This window comes from Lycium barbarum, chromosome 9 (assembly GCF_019175385.1).
Source record: "Lycium barbarum isolate Lr01 chromosome 9, ASM1917538v2, whole genome shotgun sequence".
NCBI lineage: Eukaryota > Viridiplantae > Streptophyta > Magnoliopsida > Solanales > Solanaceae > Lycium > Lycium barbarum.
This window is the reverse complement of record NC_083345.1, coordinates 7,119,683-7,129,301: the sequence shown is the minus strand read 5'-3', so window position 1 is coordinate 7,129,301 and position 9,619 is coordinate 7,119,683. Positions and strand designations below refer to the sequence as shown.

The 9,619-nt window shown below is 33.2% G+C and overlaps 1 protein-coding gene and 1 pseudogene across 1 annotated transcript; one reads left to right on the top strand and one right to left on the bottom strand.

Annotated features, from left to right (window-relative positions):
• The first annotated feature begins 200 nt into the window (after positions 1-200).
• On the top strand, positions 201-1,904 carry LOC132610384 (UDP-glucosyltransferase 29-like; annotated as a pseudogene).
• A 1,037-nt stretch (positions 1,905-2,941) lies between these two features.
• LOC132610397 (cellulose synthase-like protein G3) lies at positions 2,942-9,334 on the bottom strand. The gene is made up of 8 exons (XM_060324694.1): positions 8,597-9,334; positions 7,330-7,416; positions 6,988-7,119; positions 6,070-6,282; positions 5,714-5,882; positions 5,435-5,610; positions 4,481-4,831; positions 2,942-3,745 (listed from the first exon to the last, which is right to left on the bottom strand). Exons 1-8 carry the CDS (start codon positions 9,188-9,190, stop codon positions 3,281-3,283), a joined length of 2,187 nt encoding a protein of 728 aa, XP_060180677.1. The 5' UTR covers positions 9,191-9,334; the 3' UTR covers positions 2,942-3,280.
• Positions 9,335-9,619: the final 285 nt, after the last annotated feature.

The following is a 9,619-nucleotide window of genomic DNA, read 5'->3' as shown; positions in this document are numbered from 1 at the left end:
AATCGTATAAAAATTAAATCCTTTTAATTTTCCACTTTGAATTCTCTCAATTGACATGCAAATGCCGTGAAATTATTGGACAAAATTTCGTGCACGTTACATGCCAATCGAGTCGTGAACATCAAAAACTAAATGAAAATTCCACATAGCTAAACTTTGCCTACCCTATTAAACTATGTTGCTTTATAAGATTTCCATTCATGGAGAAAACTAAGGAAAATAGTCCTAGTATCCTACTATTTCCTTGGCTAGGTTTTGGCCATGTAAACCCCTTTTTGGCGCTAGCCAAGAAATTATCAAAAATGAAGGTTCACATATATTTTCTTTCTACACCCATTATTCTCAAATCTATCAAGAAAACCTTAGATAAAAACTCCTCTGGTAACAATTTCCCCATACAACTTGTTGAATTTCACTTGCCTTATTTGCATGGGTTACCTTCTCATTACCATACAACTAATGAACTCCCTCCCCATCTCAATTGTACTCTCATTCAAGCCTTTCAAATGGCTTCTTCCCAATTTCCAAGCATAATTGAAACTCTAAAACCTAACTTGATTATCTATTATCTATGTTGGGTTCCAACCATGGGCATCAACTATGGCTTCATCATGCAATATTCATGCTATTATGTTTTATGTTTCTTCAACTTCTAATCTTGCCTACCTCTATCACCAATTTATTCATGGAATTCCAAGCCTTACATCTTTTCCTTTTTCTTCCTTATACCTTCGTGACTATGAGATCAAGAAATTAGATATGCAACCGATAGAACCACGCGATGAGAAAGCATTTGGATACATTATCCTTAAATCCTTTGAACAATCTCATGACATTGTTTTGTTGAACACTTGTCGGGAGACTGAGGGGAAGTACATAGATTATGTTTCTACCATAGGAAATAAGGAGCTGATACCAATTGGTCCACTCATTTGCGAGGAGGCGATAGGTGAAGAGGAGCATTTCGTGACAATTCAATCATGGCTAGACAAGAAGGAAAAATGTTCATGTGTTTATGTGTCATTTGGAAGTGAACGTTTCTTCTCAAAGCAAGAAATTGAAGAGATAGCCAGTGGGCTTGAGCTAAGCAAAGTTAATTTTATTTGGACAATCAAATTCACAATAGGGGTGAACACTACAATAGAAGAAATGGTTCCACAAGGTTTTCTTGAAAGTACAAACGGAGAAGGGATGGTTATTGAAGGATGGGTGCCACAAACCCAAATTTTGAACCATTCAAGTATTGGAGGTTTTGTAACTTACTGTGGATGGAATTATATTAGAGAGCATGAGTTTTGGCGTACCAATAATAGCCATGCCTATGAATCATAATCAACCATTTAATTCAAGATTAGTGGAGGAACTTGGAATAGGGGTGGAGATTTTGAGAGGTGAAAATGGGGAAATAAAGAGAGAAGACATGGCAAAAGGAATAGGGAAGGTGGTTGGGAAGAAAGAAGTAAATTTGAAAGGTAGAGAATTGAGTAAGAAGATAAAAATGAAAGGGGAGAAAGTTATAGATGAAGGGGTTAAGAACCTGTTGAAGCTTTTGTGTTGATTCATAAGGGATTTATGGATTGAATTTGGACATTATAAATGAAAGGGGAGAAAGTTATAGATGAAGGGGTTAAGAAGTTGTTGAAGCTTTTGTGTTGATTCATAAGGGATTTATGGATTGAATTTGGACATTATAGGATTTACCTAATAGTAATTCAAATACAAGAATTTAAAATACATATTATATCAAATGTTGTAATCTAGAGATAGGCTTCTTATGATCTTGTCGATCTACATGAGTTCAAACTCTAGTTGATTCTACTCCTAAAATAAAAATAGTTGAACTCTACTCCTTCCTAATCCAATATATCCTTTGGAGGCGGCTTCAAATAAATCATGAATAATAATTTCACTTTGTATATATAGGTGCTAAATGAATCTTATTTCTTGCAGTTTTTTTCTCTAGAATGTACTCTAAAATATAACTAGCAGTATATGCGTTGGTTTTAACTTTTAATCAGTCATACTTTAAAAGAAATGCCTATGAACATTTCAACACAAATAAAGACAAGTTTTTAAATGGAAAACCTGTCAGAATTAATCTTGAAAACGTGATTCCTCCAAATAGATTTGGAGGGGCAGCTGCTTATAGGTCAAAACGCAATTGAAGTCTAAACAAAATCTTAGCGAATCCAACATTAGTTCAGTGAACCCAACATCTTAAAAAAATAACATTCAATCCAATCTTAGTACTGAGCCTATTCAACGTTTATTAATTATTTAAATTAACATAAAGTGTGCTCGTGAAACTGGATATAAACGTTGGGGTATTTGAATTAGGCATACGTCCATCGACGGTTGAGTTAGGCATATGTTCATTGACGGGTTATTTTGAGTCTAAGTTCAAGTTAGACTTTCTAAAACTTGAGCAATTTTGAGCTGCATTTCTAATCCAAATTGACCCACACCAAAATAAAGGGATAATTTCAATAATATACAATCCAATATAAAATATTACATTCACGTAGTCATATATTTAATTTACATCTGCATAACCAATTTTCTTTTTTGAACTGTATTTATACACACGATATACAACATTATACACTTACTATAGACAATATATCAACTTTGTATAAAAGTGTATAATAATGTAAAAAATGGTTGGGTAATATTAGAAATACGGGCCATCATTGTTTTGAACGTGATTCATATGAAATAGACATGATAAACTAAGAAAAAACTTTTACTAGTTTGATTTGATTATAAAGCAAACTATTATAGGAATGTATCACATTAACACTTCACTACTTTTAAAGTGATCTAATAACATATAAAAAAATCTTACATTATCGATAAATTTAATTAAACCTTTTTATTTCGCATTCAAAAGATAAATATAATAAGTATTTGATATTAGAAAACTCTCAAGCTTGGCAAAAATTAGTTCAACTTACATATATAAATAGTGTTAAAAAATTACACACTACCAGATCACCTCAACAATATTTACAGCTAATCCTTTTTACAAAGTAGGATTTGTAATTTTGTAAAAAAGAAAAAAGACAACTTATCTGCTATAACAAAGAGTAAAAGTGGGAAAAAAAAAAAAAAAAAGACAGTGTTAATGCAATTTATTGAACACAATAAACATTTGGTTTTGCAAATAGTAGTATTATTTTCACAACATGAAATGAAGCATTATTTATACACGATACTATACACAAATTTTCTTTCACCTCTCTCTGTAATCTGTATCCATAAGAGCAAATTAGTGAGGATTTTACTTGGCTTTCTTTGATACTAAACCCTCTAATATAGGATAACTAAGAACTAAAACATAAAAAGAAAGGAAACCTTGTCCAAACATCTCCTCAAAGTTCCTCTCTGAGGCCAATCTTCTCATTCCAAATATGAAGCACACCACATTAAACACCACCAAAAATGTCAAAGGGACCATGAACAATTTAGCACCTTGGAAATCAAATTTACCCTTTTCATATTTCCTTAGTTTCTCTTCATCTATGGCTTTGTTTGTTAACCTGAAATTTGCCTTTGCAACACCTAGCCACTTCATTAAAACATCTAAGCATCCAAACAAGCAAGCTGTTACTGTTTTTATTATCCAAATTCTTTGCTCATTCCACCATGTCCTCAAGTTGCCACCACTAGACAAGACTTCATATAAATGTTCAGCCAGAGATGATAAGAATATGGTTGTGAATAGTGCAAACCATGGGCTTGTCACCTGTAAAGGGAGGGGATCGGAAAAGAAAAAAAAAAGACAATTGAAATGAGTCATGTACACAAAGTTTTATATATCATCAATTTAGTTAGAAGGCTAGCACTTTGATCAATTATATATTTTACCATTTTGGTATGATTCCCTGTTCTGTTAGCTTGTTACATTGTTGGTCTATGACACAATAGTTTACACTATTCTTGTTGGAATGTACTAGCAATTTACGAGGAATGTGGTGGGATGCAAACTAACAATTTCATTAATTGTCACTATACTTTAGTGAATTAAATTCCATCAGACCTTTTGGATATCAACCTTTCTTTCTCTTTGTTCGGGTTGGATAAGTCGAGCTGATCTTGTAATCAATCGCTCATATGTCCATTTCAACTAGCAAAATCAGAGTATTTTACATTTTTTTTTATGGTAGTGTTGTTGTTAACGATAGGGGTGGAGACTGGAGCCACCATTTTAGCCACAACCCACGAGTTTGGAAGAACTCAGTAGTTTTGGCTCAAATCTTGTATTTATGTTAAAATTCACTTGATATGTATAAATAATCTATCTAGATAGAACCCAGTAAATAAAAAGAACCGGGGTTCGAATCATAAGCTAAAAATTCTGACTCAGCTTCTGGTTGATAAAATGCTTGTTGGTAATAGAATTTAATTTTCATACTTGATTTTAGAACTCTTAAGTGTTGAAGGATCAACGTCAGCTAAAGGGATAAAAGTATTTCATTACCTTAGGAAACACTGGAGTGCCACTCAAGAAGCACAAGGGTGGAACAATGCCATAAAGGAAGCAAGGGATGGAGAGAAAATGTGAGAACATGAAGTATGCATAACACATGTTTTGGACTAAAGGCATTCTTGACATGACTCCATAAGTAAGTGGGCTGTACTTTGAGAGCCCAACTTGTACTAGCCCAGAAGCCCACTTCATGAGTTGGACCAAAGCATCCTTCATGTCAATGGTGCTACAACCAAGGAAGCATGGCCTCTTTGGATAAAGATAAACTGATTTCCACCCCTTAGAGTGCAATAGATATCCAGTGTATGAGCTCTCCAGTAAACTGTTGTATGAGTAACCGATCTGTAAATTAAACAGCAGCTTAAGATTTTAGATAAAATAATCATAACAATTAAATAGAGACAGATACAAAAGTATTACCTGTGATGGCAAAACTAGCCCATAAAAATATGACTTACCCAACCCGCTCAAGTTTGGGCGGCGGCTAACGATTCGTTCATTTGTTAATTTAACTCATTTTGACCCACTCAATCTAGTCAATCCAAAAGTTGGGCTAATTCGGGCAAAATATCGAGCACAGATTGACTTACGAGAAACTTTATCAATATATATATATATATATATATGTATATTACTTGTTTGATATGTTATATACGGCTATAATAAAAGTAAAAAGAAGAAAATGGTTAGTTTTATTTGGTAATTAAACAAGATTATACGAATATAAATAAATAATTCAAAATTTGGTAAGAGTTGCGTAGATTGGACTATGATTCATTATTTACCATATCTTGACTCGGCTCGTCTTAGTCCAAGTAACTATTGAATGGTTAGTGATCCGTTTATTTATTTACTCAACTTATTTTAACATGTCTTAAATTCAATTCAACCCACTTATTTGACAGCCATGAAAGTATATATATGTAGTAGTAGGATGATACTTACTTCTTTACCCCAGCTTGTATTTTCTTCAAAGGTGCAAGAAGCAAGAGTTTTAGCTTCATCTATAATCTCGTCACATAGAATCTCCTTGCCATTTCTTTGATCATTCAGAGAGTTAACCGAATTGATGAACTTTCTCGAAGCACCAAACTTTTCTTCTGCCTCTTGAAGCAATTCCTCTGTGTACCAAATATATACTGATTAATTAATAAATGTACAAGGAATTATGTGCTCAAAACACAACCATAAATTCTGTGTAATATAAATTAATAAGTTGAAGACCTGATTGATAAAGTAATGATTCCCACTTGTACTCGGATTGAGCTTTTAGAAAAAGTGGAGTCATATTATCTTGGTTAATCGGACTACCATATAACGCTTCTTTCTTCAAATAATAGCCTGTGCCTGCACAAACAGTCCCTCCTACTCCATCCATACCTTGATACTTATTCTACAAAGAGTGACAAAATATATATTGAGTTTTGCCCCTAGAGGAAGCAGACAAAAGTTCAAAATTACTCACCTTCAAAGTCATTCTATAAAGCACCCGATATTTCAGCTTAAATCCAAAATTGTATATTATATATGAAGTTGAAAACTTGAAATAGAATACACTTGTAACATAACAGGATGTATACCTTGTATGCGGATCTTGATTGAGCATCATAGATGTCATTTTTACTGACGTTGTAAAAGGTTTGAGGGAATTGTACATAGGAAAGAGAAGTAGAAATGTTTTGATCAAGATGAAAACACATGGCTTGCTTGGCAGAGGAAGGGTCATTGCAATACATGTCACAATCCAAAACAAGCATATATGGTGCATTGCTCATTACCCCTGAAACTCGAAGCTGTCATCACCACCAATATAAGTTTCACATTCAATATATATTAAGAAGAACGGGAACATTCAGCTGATTTAATTTATATATACTATGATTAAAAAAAAAATTATACTGCAGTCAAAGGTGAAGCTAGAAGGTGATCTACAGAATCGACCAGACACACTAGCTTTAGTCTAAACTTTATATTTGTGCTAAATTCATTATATATATAAATTAAATTTTGAAATCATTTATTAATACTTGATGTCGCTATCCTAAATTTAAAATTCATAAAGTTTAAATCTTGCCTCTGTAAGTGCAGCTAGTTTTAGTTTGTGGTAACAGGTTGATTACAACTTATATCATGTTATTTAAGTTATAAATTTGTATTTTTATAAGAATAAAATAAAAAACTTGTGTAATTAACTTTAAAGTGATATGATACTGTAAAAGCTCTATACATATTTTCAATTGCTAGATTTTTTTCTTTACAACAAATGTTTGGAAGTCTCTCTTTTGTTGTGATACATAATTAATATGCATATATAATATCTTTTGAACCCAAAAAAAAATAAAAAATTAAGGTTGATAAAATGTAAATTTTGTCCCCTTTAATTTTTTTTAATATAATTCTTCCAAATTACTTATCAAATTGTAATTCTAATGCTTAAAGGGGAAAAAAAAAAACCATAAGTAATAAATAAATAACCCTTTGGGGAAAATGGTACTTACAAGAGCATTCAAGGCTCCAGCCTTGAAACGATGAGGGCTGGATGGTCGCCTTTCGCGTGACATGTAAACTAATAGCGGCAATTTGCTTTGTTTATGTTCACCCCCTTCATTTTTCATATTATCATATATCACCTGCACCTCATTATATGATTAAAACTATTATTGTTAATCCTAGCTTAAAATTTTCTTAGAATAAACCTATAGATGTGTATTAATTTCTTCAATTTCACTAACAAATGAGATTTTTTTTTATTTTTTTTTACTTTTCCCAGCATAATTTATTAATTCTAATTATATGCTAGTAAATTATGTTTATAGTAATTATGCTAGTCAATTACGCACCTCGATATTGGGAGGTCGATCCATTCTGACGGACCCTTCAACGCTACTGGCTTTCTCTATATTTTTCTTAAACACTTCGTATGCCGCCTGCACAATAAAATATTCATCATCTTATATGTAATAAAGTCCATATTACACTTTAAAACAATAAAGTTCTCCTGTCCTGCCGAAATTTTAATTTCCAGTTCTAAAGTTTCTAGATTAAAAGTTCAAAAATGGACAAAATTACATGTTAAAATCTCAAGATGCAAGATAATTATAAACAGATAAACGAATATTAACTATCAAGTTTTGGTTCGAGAAGCCTAAGTCGAAGTTATTGGACCAAGTGAATTGTTGAATTGTACGTTCAATTTCATCCAAGAGTTTAAGCTATTAGAAAAAGATCACTTTTATTTTATCATGTTTTCAACAAAAATTAAATTAACTCTCTCATAATAATTTCATTAATTACTTTGAAAAAGAAACAAAGATTATATACTTTTTGATGAGGTAGTTCATAAAGATGACGGTTGCGACCGTATTATTCCTAAAGATTAGACCTCTAAGATTTTGTTGACGAAGAAAGATCGAAGGTTATTATGAGAATATTGTTTTTATCGTCGTAGCGGCAACGTTGCTCAATTTATAATTAATATGCTAAAATTGAAATATTTCATGTCTAAACGATCAGATAGTTGTGATGGAATGCAGTATTCATCTAGCATTAACTAGAGGTTTTGCGTTTAAGCCTTGAAAATGGTGATGACGCCTTTCAAGGGAGCGCGAACACGGATTAGTGACATAGTGGACTTCCCGGCGTGAACACGGATCAATCAAACCCCAAAGTAATCAAATCCAACAAGGGTGCGGGAGAGAAAATTAGTCTCCTTATTTGGTTTTGAACAGTCCTCACCTTATGAGCTTGTATATGGAGCTTAGTCAGGTTCAAGGTCCATTTCTACATGGTATCGAGCCAAGCCTATATATCCCATTTCTTAGTTTACCCAATGTCAGGTTCTCATATTATAATATTGCTCACACTCCAAATGTCCAAACCTAAATGCGCGAGGAATGCTGAAGTCCCAGATCGATTGTGCTAGGAAAATTGATATCTTCATATGGTGTTGGACACCTCATGAATTAGCTTTTGGGTTGAGTCATGAGGCCAAGATCAATTTCTTAACCGTATCAGGCATCAAGTGGGAAACAAAAAGAAAAGGACGTGCACTTTCTACAATGGACATTTTATCATCCAAAAGAGTAAAAGAAAAAAAAAATATCTCACCTTGATATTTTCCTCTTCATTCTTGAATTCATTTCCACGCATCAAACGTTCATCATCACCAAAAGAAGCGAAAAATGCATCAGGACAAATAGTCTTTATTCCATACTTCCTACAAAAAGGCACCCAAACCATAGCAAATCCACATGCTTCCTTAATAGCATACAAAGTCACGGCAGCACCACCATCATCGGAGAGATAAACAGCGAGTTTTTCCGGTGGATAATCAAGTGACATAGCTGATAAAACCGTGTTCATAACCTCAAAAACTGGTTCCTTAATAGGATCAGCTGTGCATATAAACACGTCGATGCCAGGCAACTCAGTATCAACTGGAAGATTTTCCGGCATGACTGACCGAGCCACCGGGCGCCAACGGAAGGATTGTGTAACTAACCATATGAAAGTGAAAATAAGCTCAGCAATTGTGATGAGACTCCATGAAACAATTGATACGTCTCCTTGGAATAAGTGTTTTATTCTATAGTAAAGTAACCCTAATATGGCTGAAAAGTGTACTAAGAAGTGGATTCTACTAAGTGTTGCTCGTGGTTGTTGTACTGTGCATGTATGGAGACAAGGAGAAGCCATGGCCATATTTTTAAGTTTTCTCTTGAGCCGGTCTTTATAATGGAGGTGTTATATATTGCTCCTTGATATATATACTAGGAAGAAAGAGGGTCCAACATGCATGATAGCTAGACTAAAAACAAGTCAAGGAATTAGATTACCCATATAAGTTAACCCAAATCCATAATTAAAAAGAGCTAAACAGACACAACGATTAGGAGTCTCCTAAACCTTTGTGTCATTTCATGATGTTAAAAAAAAAAATATCTTCCTCATGAAAGTTAATTTGTTCGATTGCCCATCATTGTCATTGTTCTTTTGATATTCTTGGGGAAAATTGCAAAAATATTCCGATGTGACTACCTGATTCTTACGTCTGGTCAACAAAACGTATCTTGCTCATGAAACTTAATTTGTTCGACTCAATTGTCAGCTAAACTCGATAAATATATAATG

Coding starts and splice junctions, on each gene's coding strand:
- LOC132610397 (XM_060324694.1), bottom strand. CDS start 9,190: ATGGCCATGGCTTCTCCTTGTCTCCATACATGCACAGTACAACAACCA. Junction 7,120..7,329: donor ATCGACCTCCCAATATCGAG/GTGCGTAATTGA, acceptor AATGAGGTGCAG/GTGATATATGATAATATGAA. Junction 5,883..6,069: donor AATCAAGATCCGCATACAAG/GTATACATCCTG, acceptor CACTCTTTGTAG/AATAAGTATCAAGGTATGGA.